This window comes from Chiloscyllium plagiosum, chromosome 3 (genome assembly GCF_004010195.1).
Source record: "Chiloscyllium plagiosum isolate BGI_BamShark_2017 chromosome 3, ASM401019v2, whole genome shotgun sequence".
Lineage (NCBI taxonomy): Eukaryota > Metazoa > Chordata > Chondrichthyes > Orectolobiformes > Hemiscylliidae > Chiloscyllium > Chiloscyllium plagiosum.
In genome coordinates, this window is record NC_057712.1 from 8,027,330 (window position 1) to 8,050,493 (window position 23,164).

The 23,164-nt window shown below is 37.9% G+C and overlaps 1 protein-coding gene across 1 annotated transcript in view; it reads right to left on the minus strand.

The window, feature by feature from the left end:
- Positions 1–255: 255 nt before the first annotated feature.
- apoba (apolipoprotein Ba) overlaps positions 256–23,164 on the minus strand; it is a 66,730-nt gene continuing 43,821 nt past the window's right edge. The window contains exons 24-29 of the mRNA XM_043676695.1: positions 22,186–22,295; positions 13,958–14,346; positions 4,697–12,430; positions 4,249–4,363; positions 3,091–3,274; positions 256–2,144 (exon numbers count right to left, since the gene is read on the minus strand). Coding sequence (XP_043532630.1) covers positions 387–2,144; positions 3,091–3,274; positions 4,249–4,363; positions 4,697–12,430; positions 13,958–14,346; positions 22,186–22,295 — 10,290 coding nt within the window. The 3' untranslated portion in view covers positions 256–386. The remainder of the gene's footprint in view (positions 2,145–3,090; positions 3,275–4,248; positions 4,364–4,696; positions 12,431–13,957; positions 14,347–22,185; positions 22,296–23,164) is intronic.

Sequence of the window (23,164 nt, forward strand, 5' to 3'; positions counted from 1 at the left end):
AATACCAGGTTATATTTGGAGGCACTAGCTTTTGAAGTGCTGCTTTTTCATCAGGTGGTTGTGGAGCAGAAACCTACGACACGAATCTTATGATTCTGCTCCACAACTACCTGATGAAGGAGCGGTGCCCTGAAAGCTAGTGCCTCCAAATAAACCTGTTGGACTATAACCTGGTGTTCTGTGATTTTTAACTTTGTCCACCCCAGTCCAATACCGGCATCTCCAAATCATGAAAATGAAGAACTTACTAAGCCATTAAGAAGTTTATGTTTATTTTCATTAGAAAGTTGAAATAACATGTGATTGTTCATTGTTCATTCACAAGCATGTACATTATTCATGTTACATTGTTTGATTCACAACAACTTTAAATATTCAGACAAATTTTAAAATGTCGATTTGTTGCTCTTTGTTGTTTTTCCCTTCAGCATCTTTTTATCTTTCTGATAGTTCCCCATAACACGTTCCCATGTTCTTTGAAAAGCCTGCCGTTCTTTGGTAGTTGTTACATTTAACTGGTTCAATGTTCCTTCTTTCAATTGTGGCATATCATCAAATGATTTCCAGTTAAGATGGTTTGGAACATTAATTATAAGCTGTTCAGGTTGCATTTGCACGTATGACTTCATTTCATCAGTCAGTTTGTTTGCAATCTGTTCCAAAAACCTAAATAGGTATTCAGTAAATTGGTTCCAGTTTTCAATAAACCAATCAACTGTGTATTTTGCTTGAGCAATTGCATTTTCATAGCTTCCATTTAAGTAAACAATAGCTTCATCTAATTTAGTTTTGATTGTCCTTTTATAGCTAACTGTGTTATTCTTGATCTCTGTAAACACATCACCCAGAACATTTTTGGCTGCTTGAAAATAGTTAGGAATTACTTTTTCACTAATTTCTTGAAAGTAAGCCTGCTTAACCTTGAAATAGTCATTGAAAAATACTGTAGAATTTGCCATGAATTTTGTAACTTCATGCTTCAAACTACTGATATGTCTAACACTGGTATCAATTATTCTTGGACCTTCATCTTTTATATACTTCATTATTCTGTTCAACCACTCGATTAACTTATCTTCAATTTCTTTGTACTTTTCTGTATAGTTAAACAAGGATTGAGGAATATATTCATCAAAAAATGGCACCATGTGAAATCCTGCTTCCCGAATCTTTTCTGGAAGGAAGACTTCGTTTTCTTCAACAAGCTTTAGAAGGTATTCTTTCAAGTGATCTGCATTTGATTGCAACTGATCTGCATATGGAAAATTCACGGTTTCATTGTATAACTGGATTACTTGTGCTTTCACAGAGTTGAAGTTCATAGTCACTAAGTCTGCCTGTGTAATGCTGTTTAGATATTGTTCAATGTCAAGATTATTCATGATACTTAAAAGTTCAAGCATGTTCATTTCAACTTCTTTAAGAAACGTTTCTATGAGAGAAAGTATTTCTGAAACTTTCACAATTGTATCATTAGAAGGGAATCTCATCTCAAACCGTTTCACGTATTTGACTGCATTTCTAAGATCTACTTTGATAAAGTTATTGAATTTGTTCATAAATTGTGTTGCCTGATCTATGGACTTATTGTAAAGCTCTTGTCCTGTAAACTGACTGCCAAGTCCAGGCAGTTGTAATTTAGTGTATTTTAGAAACTTAATTGCTTCACTAATTAAGTCCTGCAACTTAGTCTGATACTCTTTTGTTAAATTTGAAATCATGTCCAGTAATGTGGCGACCTCTTGCTCAATGTCTACATTTGTTACTTTGGCTGCTGCTCCTTTGTAAAATGTATTTGTTGTTTCTTTCAGCGACTGATATTCTGAAGAAATACGATCAACAGTAGACTGGAGGTGACCATCTAACTCCTTAAGGCCATTGATTGCTTTTCTGTATACTTTATCGACATTCTGTTTCATCATGTCTTTAGCTTTTGAGGAGACAGCACTCATTTCTATTCCGAGATGCTCTGTGTGATACTTGTTTACACAATTATAGATGGCTTGAATCATCTTGGGTATTCTGTCCTTTAAGCCATTCGCCATATCTGTGGTAATATTATTACTCCAGTTGAACTCCACTTGAATATTTTCAGGGTTCTCAAGTGAGACTTTACTATCCAAAATAACTAAGTCAGAAGATTTCTGTGAAAAGAAAATCATTTATATTGAATGGAAAATCTACGTATAGGCTTAAAGGATTAAAATACCTGAGAAATGATAGATCCAGACAATTCAATAGTTCCTCCGAAACATTCACTGTTGTCAATTGTACATTTAAATTTTATGTTGTATATTGCATTCAGAATAAGAGTAGAACTGAGGATCTGTGATGTCTTCACTCAGAGGCTGGTGAACCTTTGGAACTCCTTACCAGAATGCATTCACTAAATATATTCAAGACAGAGATTGATAGATTTCTAGATATTCAAGAAAGTAAGGGATGTGGGGATATGTGGGAAAATGGTGTTGTGGTAGAAGATCAGACGTGATCATGTTGAATGACAGAGAGTGCACACAGAAACATAGAAAATGGGAACAGGATTAGGCCATTAGCTCCTTTGTGCCTGCTTTACTGTTCAATATGATCATCCAACTCAATAGCAAGTTCCCACTTTCCCCCGATGTCCTTTGATCCCTTTAATCCCATGTACTATATCCAAATCCTTCTTGAATTTGGCCTTGACTGCTTCCAATGGTAATGATTTCCACAGGCTGGGTGCAGAAATGTCTCATTTCAGACCTATATACTTAGACTGTGACCTCTGATTCAGGACTCCCCACAGTAGGGCCATCCTTCCTGCATCTACCTTGTTTAGTGCTGTTGGAATTTTATAAGTTTCCAAAATAATTCCCTCATTGTTCTGAACTGCAACATATATATATTCCTAGCCAATTCCACATCTCATCATACGTCAGTCACACCACTCAAGGGATCCCAGGCTCAAGGAACCAAAGGACTTACTTTCATTCCTATTTTCTATTATTCTGTGCAAGGGCTGTGAATGGAAACATTAAGATGTGTAAGTTCCAAGTTTTGATTTAAGGCATTTACTTCATATATTGCATACATAAGAATGCAGTCACTTACTGGTTTATGGACATATAGCTTTGCATACAGAACATTTGGCATTTTCTTCTCGATTATCATTCCTAAGAATCCAGTAGATGGAGAGGAGACTGATGAAGAAATTCTACCATTATTCTGCCACATCCAAATGCTCAGGTCTGTGAACGTTGGGCTCTTGACATCTATTTTCAGATAACTTGCTAGTCTAATCAAGAAAATTAAATATATATATATATATATATATTATTTACTGTCTAGTGATGCAGCATCATAATTCATGTTTGAAGGCACAAAAAAAAACTTGTTTTATATTTATGCATTGGCAGAACACAATTTGCAGAAGCTGAAATTTGTAAATGACACATGACTGACTATGCCTGTTGGGTGAAGAGCAAAACGTCCATTAATCCATTAATAGGCAGAACTAAGAGAAGTTCAAATAAACCACAATTCAATATATTGGTGTGCAGATACCAGATCAGGACCAAATGTTATCTTAAAACCGAATGGTTTTATAATTGCAAATGCAAAGGTAAGCTCGGACATAGCTATATAGGGTGAGAATAAAAGAAGAAGTTACAGACAAGAGAATAATTCATAGTTCAACTAATTTGTTTCAGGTCAGCAAAAACATGCACTATTGCATTTCCTGAACCCTAAACTGCTGTTTCCATTTCAATTATGACTAAAGTAAATCTTAATATAATTGTTCAATCTAAAATATTAGTACTTGATGCACCAAATCAGAACTTCCTGTTTCTGCTGGAGACATTGAGCCCTTGTAATAGAACCTATTTGGTTTTCCTTTAAACCACAATCTATGTGGAGGGCAGTAAAATGGGCAACTAATCAATTAACAATCCATTTTAGTTCCTTTCTACATCTGTAATGTTCTGCACTAAACATGGAAATAAAACTTTTGTTTTGAATATGTTGAAACTGGTGATATGACTTTACATATAACTCCTTCCTACATAGCTGGGAATTCTTTTTAGGTAACTGACACTTCAAGTTGTTATTGGTTGTCATTCAAATGAGCATCTGGAGATAAGACTTTGTTTTTAACTTCTACCAGAGGCTTGGTTCACCAAACAATTAAGGACATTTTCTTGTAATGATGCAAATTTACACTGTCAGGCAACTTATCATGCAAAATGTTAATTAAAATAGACATCTTACCCAAAATAATCAAAAATCCAATTCTGTTGCCAGTCAACACTTAAGTCAGGATGGGATAATGCATACGTTTCAAGAAGATTGTAGGTATTGTTGATATTACGTAAAGTTATGTTTGCTGTAAAAAGTGAGAAAAAAATCTTTCAAAATACATGCAAGGTGCTATCTATTCCATATTATAGTAAAATTATTCTTCAAAAAGTGCATTGAATCTTATATTTATATTTTAAACTCAATCACGTTAATAATTTAAATAAGCAAAATAAATTATTATAAATATCTTCCATAATTGTAAAAGACTGCATATTTGTATTGTTTTAATTTAACCCACGAACTAACAATAAAAAATAACAAACTATACAGAAAAAGACATCAAGATCAAAGCATAGTTTCTCGGGTCAATAATTAAATATTTAAATTTCTAGAAAAAAAATGACATCTTTACACTTACCACTTAAGTCATATTCCAGAAACCGTAATGTGGAACTGGATGTTGCTTCCACTAACGCAGTTAAGATATCTGCTTTATTTTGATCTGATTTCACAGTTGTAGTCCATGACGTATTATATATCGGAGACAAAACGTTGACTTTTCCAGTGAAAGACTTGAATGATGGTAGAACAAGTGCTAGAGGTAGTGCTGACTTCAGTGCTGGAATCTCCACTGTTTTTGCTGGGATTGTTATTGTTGGTAGCTCAAAGTCTGCAATTTGCTTTGTAATAAGGTCCAGATCCAGGTAATTTCCAAAGGACTTTGGTAGAGTGAACTGAGAAATTGTGATTTTGAATTTTGAGACAGTAAGGTACTGCTTAAGTTCAGTATAAGCTGAATGAAGGTTCACATTAGATATGTTAACTGCAATCAAATGTGGCAATAATATGTCAAATGGATGAACATTTATGTCTGACGGGATAACAATATTTGTCAAATTAATGGTGTATGATGGTACCTGAAGGGTAGTGTATGGGACTGTAAATTGGGGAGTGATGATTACTCTGGGCAGTTTTAGTTCTGAAAGCTGAAACTTGTAGGATGGCACAATAATGTTTATCAGGGGTATTTTGATTTCTGGAACCTCAACTTCATTAGGAATGTGATTTTTTTCCATCTGTAGAAATAGATTATTGGCAATCATTTCTGGTGCATTTTTGATTGCATCGGGAACACGAAGGGTAATCTCAGGAATATTTATCTTTAGACCATCGGCTACTACCTGCACTGGCAAAGGGATAATTAAGTAGTTTTCGTTCTTCATAAGGTCCACCGATGCAGATACATTTAAGTATTGTTGCTTCTCTTCGCTAGTAGTCAAGTCAAATTTCAGTATGTCCCACAAACTCTTTTCATATATTGGAAGCTCAATTTCTTTCAAAAAATCCAAATATCCCTGTAGGGAACCAGTCATGCCAAGATGCATTTTTTCTTCATTGTTTAACATTTCCACTTTATCACTGAAAGCTACTGAAAAGAGGTGACCATTATTATTCCATTTCACTTCTTGGGTCGTTGGTTCGACAGTTACAGCCACATCATGTTGTATATCTGCCAGATGCAATCCATTATTGAGTTGATAAATCTCACTTTGCAACTCAGCAGCCAAACTCCAGAATGATAATTCTAATGTAATTTTAGATTTTTGATGGCCATTTGTGTTGACTGTTGGTACATATTTTATGAAATTATCAGCAGAATGATCCAAGACGGCAATAAGATGAGCTGTGGATGCTTCCATAGTAAAGTTTTCATTTGTTGCAATCTTCCAAGAATTGCCAGAAGCAGTATCAATGGATGAACCTAATTCAAGTTTTACATTGGAATGAATATTATTTGAATCAAGATAAATACTTGAGCCACTGTTCAAGCTGCCAGAAAAATTGTTTTTCGATTGCACAGTTGCTTCAATATGTGCATTAGTTGAAGTTTCTAAATTCAAGGAAGACGTAATGTCTGCTAAGGTAACAGAATGGGATGCATTTCCTTGAACATTAATTTTCAAAGGCATGGACAGTCTGTAGTCAAGAGACATCTTTGATAGCAGGTTAGGCTTTGACTTTGCTTTTCCTTTCAGTTCATGTTTGAAGGTAAGATCAAGAGTGTCATGTTTAATTGATACGAAAGTACTTACTGAACCTTGAACATTCCTCTTTGTTAAATTTATGGTGTTGTTATGGTTTCCACGAATAATGTCATGATCAACAGAAATAGTTGTTGCTAGTTTCAGACCTCGCCGTCTTGCCATGCTTGTTGTCCCTTCTACTTTGAAGTTTGAAGTGAAGGTTGATGAAGATGAGACACTATAGCGAGCAGTTATGTCTGTCTGGTTGAAAAGTTCAACATGAGCGTTCAGAGTCACTAGACTTGATTTGAGTGAGAAATCAGAAGTCAAATTGCCCATAGCAGGAATCTTGATGGTATCTTGTACACGAGGCATTTTGATCTTTGGAAATGTCAATGTATATAAACTTTGAGGTATATGTTCTAATGTTAACTCAGGAGATGGTATGACAAAAGTGTATGAAGGCATAATAAAGTTGATGATGGGAAGTTTAAATATAGACGTTGTAATAGTTCTAGCAGTAACAAATCTGAATGTTGGGATTTCTAGTCTATAGGGGGATACTTCAATCTTCAGTCCTGGTATGGTATACCCTGGTATATGAAGCATTTTACCTGAAGGATTTCCTTGCAATCTACCAGACACTGCTTTCTCTAGTAAGTTCAAGCTTCTGTTTCTTGCCTGTTCAAATCTTGCATCAAAGAATAGAAGATAATCGTTAATCTGATTATAAACTGGCTTCATGTTTAGCTTGAAATTATGAAAGTCTTTGTTCTTTTTGTATTCAGTCTTTATGCTTAAACTAATTGACTGTTCGGTTGTTTTCAAGAAGGACTTCAGTCCAGTTTGTTCCCATAATGAAAAGGTAACAACAGGAGGTTTGCGGGTGGTACAAGGAAGTAATGAACAAACAGGGATGGAAACAGGTAAAGCTAGGAAATCAAGACTTGCATCACCATTCAGTCTAAGATGAATATTGATACTTTCCTCACTATTACCTACAAAAATGTCATGCGTATATCTGTATTGATTGAATGAAGAATTTACTTGCCATGAGAATTGCTGTTCATTAGGATTCAGTGTCAGTGCATAGTTATTCATGTATTCTATCTTGCCAGTGAGTGTGAAAGGGAAAGAAAGCTTTACATTGGCATTATTCTTTGCTCTAAAGTCAATTGCAAATGGTTCTGCTGTGAAGTGAAATGAATTTTCCACTGGACCTATTGCCAAACCATTAAGTTCAGATCTGTGAGATCCCACCAATTCCATCTTTAACATTGCTAGATCTGCTTTACCATTTGCATTGATGACACAACGAACAAAGCGATCCAAATTTGTTTCTGCATTCAAATTGAATTTGGCATTAAATGAAGAAAAGATCTCAGTCTTGAAGTTTTCTTTCAGTGTTACGTATTTGGTGTTGGTGTCACCCAAGAATGTCATTACTAGAGCAACTGCATTCAAATTTAACTTCAGTTCACTTTTGTGTGTTCCTTCATCGGAGAAGTTCTGAAAATTCAATTTTCCATTCCCAAACGTTGTGACAGACAGGGCTGCATTTGTTTCATCAACAGAGGTTTGAACAATGTTACGTAGAGAAACTCTGCTTGAGAATGGTTGCCGTGGAATAGTGAGCTTGTGTTTATAATGTGTCTCCATTTTAGTTCCTTTTAAAGTATTTATTAGTTCTGCATTGTAGGCTTCAGTAGTAATTGTTATATTTGTCCTTGCTGTTGAAATCACAGAGGGTCTTGTGAAAGTAAGATCACCCATGTGAGCAACATTGATAGCACTGTGGTGAAGTGTTATCCTTTCACTGAGTTCCAACTGAGTTTGCTCAGGAGATGACAGTTGGGCATTTGCTTCAAAGTCAAAGGATAAGATGTTGATACTTGACTTGCTCTTTGCCGTGATAAAAGCCAGAACTTTGGGGCTGTTTTGAACAACTGTAGTGTTGTGAATGCCAACGCTTGTATGAAGTCCATAGATGGGACAGTTAATAGTAAATGTTCCGGTGAGTTTCCCAAATGCAGGAACTGATACTTCATAAGGAATATGAGGAAGTTGGAATTCTGGAATCTTAATGTCATCTAACATGAAGTTGTCCAAATCTAGTTTTAGAATTTTTATATCTGGCATGTACAATGCACTGAAATCTATTTCAGGAAATTTCACATCTGGCAAGGTGATATTTAGGAAACTTAAGTCTGAAAACATATTGAATTCTCCAATGGAGAAATCAAAATTCCAGACATTTTTTATGAAGGTGACAGTAAGATTCTTCATCTTTTCAAAATCAATTGTGAAATCAGGGACAGTTACTAAATCCAAGATAACAAATGATGGTATAGTAATTTTAGCAGTAATGTTGATGTTATGCAAGTCCTTTAAGTTGATATGATAGGATTGAATTCTTAGATTTGTAAGAGGCACTGTAAATGATGGAGTATCAAACTCTGCCATTCTGAAAGCGCGAATGCTTATTTCAAACTGAGGCAAAGACATGAAACCTATGTCCAGTTCTGGAACAGTAAAACCTTCTTCCAGATATTGTAAGACTTGGTCCACTATTTCTGTAAATTTGTACTTTTCTGCAAAATTGCTAATTTCCTTCACTGTTTCATCATATGTATTTGAGAGGTGAACAATAAATACATTCCAATAGTCCACAGCAATACCCCAAACTCTTTGTAGTTCCTCTCTAATATTCATTCTATTCATCTGATCAAAGAGTTTCTCAATTCTGTCTCCATATATAGCTTCCACAAAACTGCGAAGTGGTAGAGCTATACTTCTGAGCACATCTGTCAATGGGTTGATTAATTCATTCAAGTTTTTCTGTTTCAGTTGCACAGCGTAATTCATGAATATCAACTGAATTTCCTGTATACTCTTATTTAATGCCTTAACGTTCTGTGATAGTTCTACCTCCTCCATTTTATCCTTGATTGTATTGATTATATTTTGGATCTGGGCATTGATTTGACTAACAAAATCATTATAATCAAACTGCCTTAAGTAAGTAATAATAGTGGTGAAGAACTCATTAACCTTGTCAACTAATGCTTGGTAATCATATAATTCTATCTGTTCAATTGCTTTATCAATGTACTGAACTGCTGTGTCAATGTGTGATTTCACAGGAATCTTTTTAAGAGTGGTAATAACTCCTTGTATTGTGTTCTTTACTTTCAGTGTTTTAATGAGGTTCATTGTTTCATTTAAAACATTCTGAGCTAAGAAGTCAATTTTATATGCAGTGATTACTTTCTGTATCTCAACATTAATGCTGCTAATTTTATCATCAATTTCATAGTGCTCCACCAGCCAGGAAAGCCCCTTATGCATATTCTCAATTATCTTCTTTGTCTCATGATTATATGCATTCAGATATTGTTCTAATTTTTCAATGATTGCATTAAAATTAATTAGCTTTCTTAACTCATTAGTGATTTCCTGAAAAGTAATATTCTGAATTTGCATTTGTAGTTCTTGTAACATATCTTGAAGCTGAGCTTTAATTTGATAATTTGCATCAAATTCCTGAATCCAATCAGCAATGTCATTTTTTAGAGTTTTCAGGTCAATTTTCTGGAGAAATTGCAGAATTGTGTTGATGGCACGGTCAGATGTTTTGGTTATTTGTTGCAGCATCTTTACAATTAGATTTATGACATTTTCAGCAGCCTTCTTCAATTCAGTTTTGTCACATTCTTTCAGATATGAAATAACTTCATACAGTGTGGTAAATGTACTGTTGTGAAACTCCATTAGAACAAACTGAAAGCGTTCAACTAATTGATTCTCTGTTACCAATGTTAATAATCTATCTCTTGCATCATTAAACGTGATGTTTAAATTCACATCCTTAATGAAATCATTCATTTGGCCTAATCCTTTCTTGCACTGCTGGACAAATTGACTCACTTTAATTTCCTTCAAGTGATTCTGAATGCTTTTCAGAAATGACTTAAGGTGAAGGGGCAGGTTTTTCAAGAATGGTAAGTTAATAACATGAACATTCCCATTTTTGTCATAATTCAAATTGCCTGAAATTTGAAATTTCTGAAGCTCACTTTGGTCAACGGAATTTGGTATGTCAAAGGGAAGGAAATAAACCTCCTTCAAGGGGACTAGAAAACTAAAGTCAACCTCCGCAGCATTTGCAATATCTATCCCAATTTTTTCTGGATTATTGTAGGCGTCAATTGTTTGCACGTAAGTATTATTGTTTAACCGACTCTTTAGTGACCACTTGCTTGTCTGCTCAGTTGGAATGAACAAAACATTTAAATTGCTTTCGAGAAGGGACTTTAGCAATCTTTGATCCGGCACTTTATGCTCAGAAGTTCCTTTAAAGTTATGATGAAGTGCAAGTGCTAATGGCTCAGCCTTCATTTGGACCTTGTTGCTAAGCTCTCCATTGTGGAAGCCCCAGACATTAATAAGTCCTTTAGCAGAGGTATCAGCTTCAAATGCGAACACAAATGGTATAGCTGTAGAGAGTACCTTATTGTGAAACTGTAGTGCTCCTGCTTTGAATAATGCATCACTTAAGAATTTTGCAGAAAATCCATTAATTTCCAAATTCAGCATCTGGTTAATTTTCATAGATTCCAATTTTCCAGTTGTGTTTGCACTTAATAAAGCCTTCCAATCAGCACATTTCAAAATGTACCTATGATCCACATGATTTTCATCCTGTGATCCCGTCAATTCACCCTGAAATTCAAACTTTAAAGGTTCAAGTGAAAGTTGCATATTGTGAGAAGCAATTAACTGTTGATAGTTGAATCTGTTATCAAAACTGATTGAAGCTATGAAAGGTTGCATGCGCAATACAGATCTTTGCTGGTATTTGATACTAGAATCTGAAGAGCTGCCAGCCTCAACTGTGTCCACTGCAGCTAATGCCCAAGAACCAATAACAAGGTGATGTACATGGTTAAATTGAGCTTCTTTGAAAAATGCCTCTGTTTTTGTATGGAGTATCAACCCGTTCTCTTTGTTAAATTGGAGATCAATGCTATTTGTTGCATTAGTTTCCCAAGTAACACTTGAATAAAAACTGTTGGCATTTATTCCAGTACTTTTTGCTTTTCCTTCAATATTCAAGTTAATTAAATTATTTGTTTGATCATTGATACCAATGGTCATGACAGCTCCATCTTGATTAATGATTGTTTTGAATTTTTGCTTCACAATGAAAGAATATATTTCCATACTTGAGTACACTTCAGTTGATAAACCACTGTTAGCAATTTTCAGAATTCCTACGTTTGTTACACCAGGGAAGCCAGTATTGGACTTTACTTCAAGACCGTCCTTATTAAAGGTACCAATCAAGCTGTTGTGGAACATCTTGGCATAATATTGGGCATTCCATTTATGTTCAGCTACAACATGCTTTTCAAATACTGAAAGACTCAGGCTGTTGGTTGCAGCCATCTGGTTGTATTTTCCTTCTGTTTTCAACAAGAGATAAAGTTGATCATTAACATAAGTAAGTTCATCTTCTGTTTTTAAGGAAACACCAAACAATTCAGCTATCAGATTGTTCTCCATCTTAAGCTCTGCAATATCGTAAGTCAATTTTATCTTACTGCTGACGTCCCCATTATCGGAATGACTTGAAGTATTACAGATCAGTTCAAATTTCTCAGTGCTTGCTGTTACTCCTATGACATTTTTCAAATGTAAGCATGATCCATCAGTGGTTGATTCAAACTTGAAAATATTGTTTTTGTAGCTATTAACCATCTTGTTGTTAACTTGAATCAATGCTGAATTAAAGTTTGAAGCAGAATCGCCACTAAATTCAGCAGTATTCCTATCAATCATTTGCGACATTCTGTAAGTCCAGGTAGAGTCATATGAAGAGATATTTAAAACTCCATTTGCTGTTCCTTCTATCTTTACAAGTGAATATTCATTTGCAACCTTCAATGATGAATGCAAAGAGGCTTCTATTCCTAAGTTACTGACTGCATCCCATTCATAGTTCATTTCAGTTTTCGTCTGATTCATAAGATTGAACTTGATTTGAGACTCTAGTAGTTTGTGTTGAAATTTAGAAGCAACATTGAGAGTAAACGTGTCCTTGGTCTGTTGATTTAAAAGTGTTTCACCTGTGGTAAAGGATATATTTGTTATGCATATAGTATATTGAGTGCAGTAATGAAATACATCAAAGCAGTAGCATTTATAGCTGTGGAAGTTTGTTAAATGTAAAAGCTCTAATTTGGTACTAAGTAAAAATAAGTTTGCACAAAAATAACAATTTAAAACAAAGCCGAATTGCTAATTATAATCACCTATAACATTTTGTTTTCATTTGCATAACATAAGGTTTCCAGTATCTATTTTAAATGCTTGAGGGTAATTTTTTGTAATAGTTTTTGTCTTACTTCTTAAAATGTCATTGCTGTTTAAGTTAGAGTTAAGAATCATGCATGTCCCACAGAATAGAATGCCATCGGTTTAAATATCAGATTTATAACTTCAGATGAACTCTTCTAAAATATATTGTATAATGGAAATTAAATACTCTTAAACAATAAGTATCAGAAATCCATAGATAAAAGACAAAGGCTGGAATATTCCAAATACAGACAGCAGGTCTAAAGGGACTTTATTATATAAGACAGTGGGCTTATCAGAACTCTGCAATAGTCCCACCTCCACAGACCAAAACTCATGTCAAATAATGACCATTTAAGGACTTATACCTGCCTGAGCTGCAATTATTACCACTCCAGGATAAAGTGGTAATCCTGTATAGGTAGGGCATCGGTTGAGGAGTCAGGGAGGTGGGGAGTCAGGGAGATGGGGTGGTAGGAGATGGCTTTTACACTATACTGCACATAGGCCAATAAAACGGTGGCATGGTGGCTCGATGGTTAGCACTGCTGTCTCGCGGCACCAGTGACCGGGTTCGATTCCCGCTTTGATCGACTGTGTGGAGTTTGCACTTTCTCCCCGTGTCATGTGAGTTTCCTCTGGATGCTCTGGTTTCCTCCCACAATCCAAAGATGTGCAGAATAGGTGAATTGGCCATGATAAATTGCCCATAGTGTTAGGTGCATTAGTCAGAGAGAAATAGGTCTGGGTGGGTTACTCTTCGGAGGGTCGGTGTGGACTGGTTGGGCCGAAGGGCCTGTTTCCACACTGTAGGGAATCTAATCTAATCTATTGATATTAATCTGTGCAGAAACTGAGCATGGGTCAGGAAGGGTGAGTGCAGAGAACCAGCCCCTGACCTCTGCTTCTAATTCCAATGGCCCCATCTCTCTGCAATTTCCATGCTACAAGAGCATGTTCTCCCAAACAATGACACTCTCCTGTTCTGGGGTCACTCCTACATCCTGAGAAGCTGAGTTGTTGTCATCAACAGCAGCTAGGGCCTCCTCAATGGCACTGCCATGTGTTCGAGCCGGTGGCCTGTGTTTGGCTGCAATTTTCAGCAACAGACACTTCCTTGCTTGGGATGCTAACACGAGCAGAAAGCTTTCTGGACACCAATTAGTTGTCTGACTGCCAGAACATCCTACTATTGCATAGCATCTAAAAGGACGTAGGTTAATTTGTATTGCTTTCATGAAGATACAGCCCAATGATTCAATTATTTTAAAAGGATTCATGAAGAAATTTCTTACCTGTGAGATGATAGGACAGAAAATCAAATGCTGAGACTGCATGAATATCTACTTTAGTAGAATATTTCCTTCTGTCTTTCTTTGAATTGTATTCAGCCGTGAACTTAGAGGAGCAATTGTAGTAATTACTGTTCATGTTGGTGGAAAATTGCAACCTTTTAATTAAAGGAATTTGCAGATTGTATGTTTTAGGAATGGTAATAGTTGGAGTGGAAGTTATTGGTGGATTGTCATTTTCATTTAATTGACCTCCAAACACCTTCGTAAGCATCAGTTTTAAATCCATTAATTTGGAATAAAATGGATATTCTCTCTCTGTTCCACCAAAAGGAATTGGAACTTCAATAATCTTCTTCTCATTGCTAAATGTGCCTGCAATAGATCCATAACTGTAGGAAGACAAGTAAACAAACAAGCAAACAAAGAAATAAGATGCAGGAGAAGGACACAATCTTCATAAAATGTATCAAAAGCATACAAACATACATATTAGGACCAGGAGTAAGGCATTTGGCTACTCAAGTGTGTGCCAATATCATGGCTCATCCAGAAGAGAAAGAAATTGTTAACAGGCTAAGTGGAGACTGAAGGTTTACTTGATGGGCTCATCGCTCCCCTGATCTGTACTCAATGGTGCAAAAGGCACTCAGCATCTTGAGCCAAGCCCTCTGCCTCTATTTTACAGCCTGTGTAATGTGTTTTTTTTTAATTTAATCATTCTAGGCCAGCATTCATGCCCATCTCTAATTACCCAGAGGTAGTTTAGGTCAACCGGGGTCACATAGGGGCAAGATCAAGTAAGAATGGTAGCTTCCTTCCCTAAAGAATATTGGTGAACTACCATTGTCATCATCAGAATCTTAATTCCAGATTTTTGCTGATTTCAAATCCCACCATCTGCCATGGCAGGATCCCTGGAATATTCTATAGGTCACTGGATTAATAGTCCAGCCATTAAAACATTAGGGCCATCACCTATGTTTCACAGTTAGTGCATCAGTATACTTTGACGGTACACTGATGTACTGACTTTGAATATATATTTGTTCTATCATTGCTGCATCTTAATATGTGACCTGAGGGTATTTAGATCTCAAATTTTATCTCATCAGGAATCACTGGAAGCATGATGTGCTACTGGAAGCATTTTGTTAATGTTGTTCTGTTATAACTAATACTTTATGACTAGTCCAGATACTTAGTATGTTTATGAGTGCAATGTTTGTACATCAAGTCTACTTATAGCAAATATTTGTTGGATTGTTCAATATCACAATATTCAATTCCTGTTTCTCTTGTTTTGGGACAGGACATAAACATTGTTGTATTCAGTAAAATGCCTTGTTGGAAGCAAAGCTCACATGATGTACCAGTTCTAACACTTAAAACATGTTCCTTATTACATGAGTGAACCTGATTTACATATGTTAATGAAGTGCATCTATAGTGGCTCAATTGGATGTCTGAAAACCAGTTTTCATGTGAATAGGAACATGATTCAGATTTTAAACTTTTTAACACTGTGTTTGACCCTTTCCAATTTGCCACAGTGGATGTATTGGCTGTGTGGATGGAGCAGGGAGAATGGATGAATAATAAATTATTCACCTTAAAGTGATAACTAATATTTTTAAGAATGGAACCCACACCAGGTTGAATTTGTTTGTAGGTTTTATGTTTTTCCATCAACACAAGATTGATTTTGTACATGAAGTTCTGTGAAGTTCAATCTGAAGTTCACTCTAAAAGCATGGTGGCTTGGTGGTCAGCACTGCTGCCTCACTGTGCTAGGGACCTGGGTTTGATTCCAACCTCGGGCAACTGTCTGTGTCAAATTTGTGTTTTCCCTGGGTCTGCATGGGTTGCTCTGGTTTCCTCCTACAGTCAAAATATGTGCAGGTTAAGGTGTTCTTCAGAGGGTCAACGTGGACATTGTGGGGATTTTATGATTCTAAATATTGATGCCTCTTTTGGGAAATTCTAATGAAACATTAACTGTGACAATGCAACATTCTGTCTCAATGAAAAGCTATGATTTCCAGTTACAGAATGGGGGAAACTGTGGTAATGTCACTAGCATAATAATTTAGAATTCAACCTTGGTAACATTGATTCAAATCTTATCTGGTCATAAATGCAATTAATAAATCTGGAAATCTGGTTGCTATAGCTTGTCATAAACCCCATTTGGTTCTACAATATCTACACGTGACTCCAGGCCAATAGCAATGAATCGTAACTGCCCTCTAACATGGTCTAGGAGAAAATGAGGATTGCAAATGCTGGAGATCAGAGTCCTGATGAATGGCTTATGCCCGAAATGTCGATACTCTTGCTCCTCGGATGCTTCCTAACTTGATGTGCTTTTCTAGCACCACAGTCTCGACTCTAAAATGGTCTAGCAAGCCACTCAGTTGCATCAAACTATGACAAAGCCTAAGATACTGAATGAAACATACAGACCTCCCTGCAACAATCTAGGCAGCAGAAACGCCAATAGTTGGCAATTTGTGCCAAAATGGGAAGAGCTGCCCCACAGACAAGTCAAGAAACAGCCTGATGTATCCCTATGGATTGGTTAGGGTTGTGGTAAAAACAATGACTGCAGATGCTGGAAACCAGATTCTGGATTAGTGGTGCTGGAAAGGCACAGGTTGTAATAAGTTCCAGAAAACATCTTCAGTACTATTGCTAGAATCTTGTCAGACCCCGTAACCATTGCAGTGCCTTCAGTCATTTCTTGATATCATGTGGAGTGAATATAACGTGGGAAATGGGAGGTTATGCACTCTGGCTGGAACTGAATATTATTTAAATTGTAAAAGATTACAGATTGATTTGGGGATCCTCATGCTTGAGTCACAATAAGCTAACATCCAAAATCAGTGAGTAGCATGGAAGGGAAATCAGATGTTGCCCATTGTGTAAAAGGAATGGAGTATAAAACAGGGGGATCTTGCTAAAACCAAAAAACATCACTAATCAGATCATGGCTGGAATACTGTGAACAGTTTTGGGTCCCCTCTCTAAGGAAAGATACACTGGTGCTGGAGGCAGACCAGAAATGGTGCATGAGGATGATTCCAGGTATGGATGGAACTCTTTCCCCATTGATGTTATGCGTCTACATGTACCAAATGATTGCAGTGATTCCAGAAGGCATCTCACCATTACCTTCTCAAGAACAACCAGTCGTGGACAATAAATGCTGGCCCAGTTAGCAATGCCCACTTCCCATGAATGAGAAAGAACAAAAAGAAATTGGTAGCATTTTGACTCCTCAAGTACTGAAACTGTCCCTGTCTGCAAGCAGTAACACCTGAACAACATCCAGGCTTGGCTGATAACAGGCAAGTGACATTGCCTGGTGCTTGTGTGGTGTATATGAAAAAGTGAGAATCCAACCTTTCCTCTTGGTATTCAATATTGTTACTGTCCTTAGTCCCCACTACTAATATCCTTGGGATTACCATTGACCAGGAACTGCTGTGGATAAGCCAACAAAGACAGCAGGACTTATACACTTAGGTAAGGTTCTAGGGAGTGTTGCTGAACAAAGAGACCTTTAATGCAGGTTCATAGTTCTTTGAAAGTGGAGCGGCAGGTAGACTGGGTAGTGAAGAAGGCTAGGAGAAAATGAGGACTGCAGATGCTGGAGATCAGAGTTGAGAGTGTGTGGTGCTGGTAAAGCAAGCAGGTCACGCAGCATCCGAGGAGCAGGAGAATTGACGTTGAAAGGCTCTTGCCCGAAATGTCGATTCTCATGCTCCTCGGATGCTGCATGATGTAGTGAAGACGACATTTGGTATGCTTGCCTTTATTGCTTAGTGCACTGAATATAGGAGTTGGGATGTCATCTTGCGGCTGTGCAGGACATTGGTTAGGCCAATTTGGAATACTACATTCAATTCTGGTCACCCTTCTATTAGAAGGATATTGTGAAACTTGATAGTGTTCAGAAAAGATTTAAGAGAGTATTACCAGGGTTGAAGGGTTTGAGCTATAGGGAGACGCTAAATAGGGTGGGGCTGTTTTCCCTGGAGCTTCGGAGGCTGAGGGGTGACCTTACAGAAACTGAAAAAATCATGAGGGCCATGGACAGGGTGAATAGCCAAGGTCTTTTTTCCCAGGGAAGGGAAGTCCAAAACTAGATGGCATAGGTTTAAGGGGAGAGGGGAAAGATTTAAAAGGGGCAACCTTTCCATGCAGAGGGTGGTGTGTATATGGAACAAGCTGCCAAAGGAAGCTGTGGACACTGATATAATTACAATATTTAAAAGTTATGTAGATAGGTGCATGGACAGGAAGGGTTTTGAGGGATATGGGTTAAGTGCTGGCAAATGGGACTAGATTAATTTGGGAGATCTGGTTGATATGTACAGGTTGGACTGAAGGGTCTAATTCCATGCTGGACAACCACATGACTCTGTATAAATAAAGTGGTGCCAAGAATGGTTTAGAGGCTAAGAATTATGCAATAAGTAACTCACTTCCTAAATCCTCAAAACCATCTGCAAGGTACAAGACTGAAGTGTGATAGAGTATTCTTGATTTGCCTAGTTGAGTGCAACTTCAGCAACACTCAAAGAGCTTGACACCACCCATGCCGATTGGTTGACACCACATCCACTCCTACACTACTGTTGCACAGGGCTGCAATATAAGGTCTACTGCATTAGCTCACCCAAGCTCATTCAACTCCACCATTTAAACCTGCATCTGAAAAGGCAAAGGCAGCAGATGCATAGGAACACCATGACCTGCAAGTTTTCCTTCAAATCATAACCATCCTGACTTGGAACTATATTGCTGTTTTTTTCCTGATGCTGGGTCAAAATCCTGGAACCCCCTGCCTTAGTGTCCATACACCTGTTGGACTGTATGAATTTAAGATGTCAGCTCACTACCACCTTCTCCATGGAACTTAAGGGTGAATAATAAATGCTGGACTAGCCACAGAGCTCTATATCCAATGAATGAGTGTAAGTGAAGCTGACCATGGCTCAGAAAGGATTGTTTTCAATGACTTGGTAGAACATGGCCAAGGGCACATGCGATGGGTAATGATCTATCCATAAGATGTAGAGTGCCATGAATGCATTCGCTTCCTGTAAAAAAACTACTCCCTTCTGTCACCCCCTGTTTCCTGTCATAGTATTGTGTCACAATTAAAATTACTTCTGAATCGATCACATCTCTGTTGTGTTTTCTCATATATTTCCATCCGAGATAGGTACTGATAATTATTACTGACTTCAGAGACTGCTCAAGTTGGATGCTGCAATGTCACTATTGAGAACAGCATGACTTACTGTGGAGTTACCAAGATGTGAATTCTGAAAACCAGCAGTCTGCAGTTTGCATGCTCCCAGCATGCAATGTCAGACTGAGTCATTCCCCTGACTACATGGATTCCCCATTGATTCCACGCCATAATGAGAAATGGCCCATTACATTGCCGAAGTCAAGCATCTGACTTTAAAGAAAATGGTTTAGGCATAAAAAAGGTACCAACTTGAAGTATTTTTGAATTGGTATTCAAATTAAAAAGCTGGAGTAGCAACTTTAATTTTGTAAGACCTGGGTTTAATAATATTAATGTTGTTGTTTAATATAGGATAAAGTCAGCCAACTTCTTTCACCAAAGGAAAGCAGAGAACCAAGTGGGTTGCTAATAATAACACTTCCAGTGAAAGCAATTCCAGAATTTATTCCACCGGTTACCATTATGGGATTTGAACTCATATCTTTAGAAAATTTGCCAGGGCCTTTGAATTATTAGGCCAATGACATCATCACAACTATGCTGGCTCTCCTCCAACTCCAGACAAAGCATCCCTCCAGTGTACACGCAGGCTATTTGGCCCATGAAGTCCACACTGAAAGAACGTTCATCCCAGAACCACCCCTCCCTCCCCCCACTTATCCCTGTAATCCTACTTTTTCCATGGTCAGTCCACCTAACCTGCATATTTTTGGACTGTTCGAGGAAACCAGAGCACTTGGAGGAAACTCAGGTAGACATAGGGAGAACGTGCAAACTCCATACAGTTGCCTGAGGCAGTCCTAACCACTGAGCCACTGTGCCTTCCCTATATCAGCCCAGCTAAAAAAAAGGTTATTTCAGTGGGTTTCCTGATCATTCCATGTTTATTTAGTGTTGAGACTCTAACATTATAACAGAATGGTCACTGATGTTCACGTATTCCAAGTGTAAAACAGCTAATGATGGAACGCAGGGAGAACTAGCCATTTGGATACAGACTGGCTTGAAAGTAAGAGACTGAGGGCAGTGGTGGAGGGTTGTTTTTCAGACTGGAGGCCTGTGACCAGTGGAGTGCCACAAGGATCAGTGATGGGTTCACTGCTTTTTGTCATTAATATAAATGATTTGGATGTGAACATAGGAGGCGTAGTTAGTAAGTTTTCAGATTACACCAAAACTGGAGGAGTAGTGGACAGTGAAGAAGGTTACCTCAGAGTACATTAGGATCTTGATCAGATGGGCCAATGGGCTGCAGAGTAGCAGATAGAGTTTAAATTAGATAAATGCCAGGTGTTATGCTTTGGAAAGGCAAATCTGAGCAGAACTTATACACTTAATGATAAGGTCCTGGGGAATGTTACTGAACAAAGAGATCTTGGAGTGCAAGCTCATTGTTCTTTGAAAGTAGAGTCACAGGTAGATAGGATAGTGAAGAAGGCGTTTGGTATGCTTTCCTTTATTGGTCAGAGTATTGAGTACAGGAGTTGGGAGGTCATGTTGTGTCTGTACAGGACATTGCTAAGGCCACTTTTGGAATATTGCCTGCAATTCTGGTCTCTTTCCCATCAGAAAGATGTTGTGAAACTTGAAAGGGTTTAGAAATGATTTATAAGGATATTGTCAGGGTTGGAGGGTTTGAGCTATAGGGAGAGGCTGAATAGACTGGGGCTGTTTTCCCTGGAGCATTGGAGGCTGAGGGGTGACATTATAGAGGTTTATAAAATCATGAGGGGCATGGATAGAATAAATAGACAAGGTCTTTTCCCTGGGTGGTGGGAGTCCAGAACTAGAGGGCATAGGTTTAGGGTGGGAGGGGAAAGATTTAAAAGGGACCTAAGGGGCAACTTTTTCACACAGAGAGTGGTACATGTATGGAATGAGCTGTCAGAGGAAGTGGTGGAGTCTCGTACAATTACAGCATTTAAAAGGCATCTGGATAGGTATATGAATAGGAAGGGTCTGGAAGGATATGGACCAATGCTGGCAAATGGGACTAGATTAGGTTACGATATCTGGTCGGCATGGACGAGTTGGACCGAAGGGTCTATTTCCGTGCTGTACATCTCTATGACTCTATGACTGTATGAATCAGTGATGTTTTGGAGGTTCCGGTGTTGGACTGGGGTGGACAAAGTGAAAAATCACACAACACCAGGTTATAGTCCTACAGGTTAGCACTTCCAAATAAACCTTTCGGATTACAACCTGGTGTTGTGTGATTTTTAATTTTGTATGAAGTAGAGCTTTGTGAATCAATAAACTGCACTCTGATGGGCAGAGTGAGATACGCATTTTTGAATCTTGTGTTTTGCACTTCATTATTTCCTGCTGGTATTCTGTATAATTGCAGGTTAGATTCCCTACAGTGTGGAAACAGGCCCTTCAGCCCAATAAGTCCACACTGACACTCCGAAGAATAACCCATCTAGACCCATTTCCCTCTGACTAACGCACCTAACAGTATGGACAATTTAGCATGGCCAATTCACCTGACCTGCACATCTTTGGACTGTGGGAGGAAACCGGAGCACCAGGGGAAACCCACATAGACATGGGGAGAATGTGCAAATGCCACACAGACAGTCACCCAAGGCTGGAATTGAACCTGGGACCCTGGTGCTGTGAGGCAGCAGTGCTAACCATTGAGCCACTGTGCCGCCAGCATACTTAGATCATTCTTGCTCCTGACCGCACAATTAGCAATGAGTTAAGCTCATTTATTACTGCAATTATTTTGTAAATTCAGTTTATCCGAAAAGCAGAGTTACTTTTATTCTAGATTAGAGTGTATTCTGCCTCAGGTACAGACATGCAACATTGCCTGAAAAATGAACATCTTCAGGATTCATGTCAGTCAACAATGTGCTAGAGAAAGCAACTTTATCCACTATTGAGATAAATTACTTTGAGAAGTTTAAAAGCAACACTTTACCCCTTGAAAAAAGGAAACTAAATATCTTACCTCTTCAAATATAGGTTTTCTGGAAGAGTAAGGTATGTTTCTATTTCTTTGAAATCTATTTTCTGTAGAAACTGCAGATTGTCAGACTTTTGTAATAAATTATTGATAGCCTGTAAAAAAAAACAAAAGTGTCAGAATTTTTGAATATGCCTTGCAGAAGTATTCCCTTTGTGGTGGAAAAGACAAAGGGAGAAAAATTATAAATTTTTAGACATGTTTGTAAATTTTAACCTATTTTACCTAACCAACCCATTCAGCAATATTATTGCACACCTCTGCAGCAGGTGAGACTCGAACACAGGCCTCTCAGTCCAGGGTAGGGACACTACCACTGTGCCACAAGAAGGCTAAAAGGTCTGACTTTGTCTTGCCTGTCCTGCTGAAATATACAAACTATTCGTGCAGCCATCAAGTCAATGTTTCTCTGGAGAAATTAGTTAGTCTCATTTTGCAAGTTTATTTTTCACAAAATCCCACCCTTTTGAGACTAATGATCATTGCTTTTTATACCAGCCTAAAAGCCACAACTCTCAGGTCATTATCAATTACTATGCTATTCCTTATGTATTTCAAAGCTTTTATGTAGTGATTGGAACCAGGTGGATCTTGTTGACTGTGAGATCCTTGATTGGGGTTGTTAACTTGTGCCAATCAGGAAGCCCTAGCTGACCATTATAAACAGCAGATTCGGTTACGTTAGAGCCCGGGTGTCCTTGGAGAAGGAGCACGCGGTGTCCACCAACACCCTGGAGTTGTTCAGGGAGAGGTGGGCGCCGCAGGGAGTGGAGTGCATCATTTCTCCCTCCAACTCTATTTTGATTTAGTCCCTACCCTCCCCTTCACTGTTTTGATCACACAGCACTGCCCTCTGATGTGAAGGGCAGTGCTTGTCACTGGCCACCCGGGTGTTTTCCTATATTCCTGGTGGTGGAAATTGAATAAAGATTGGTGCACTTTGTGTCTCACACCTGCACACACA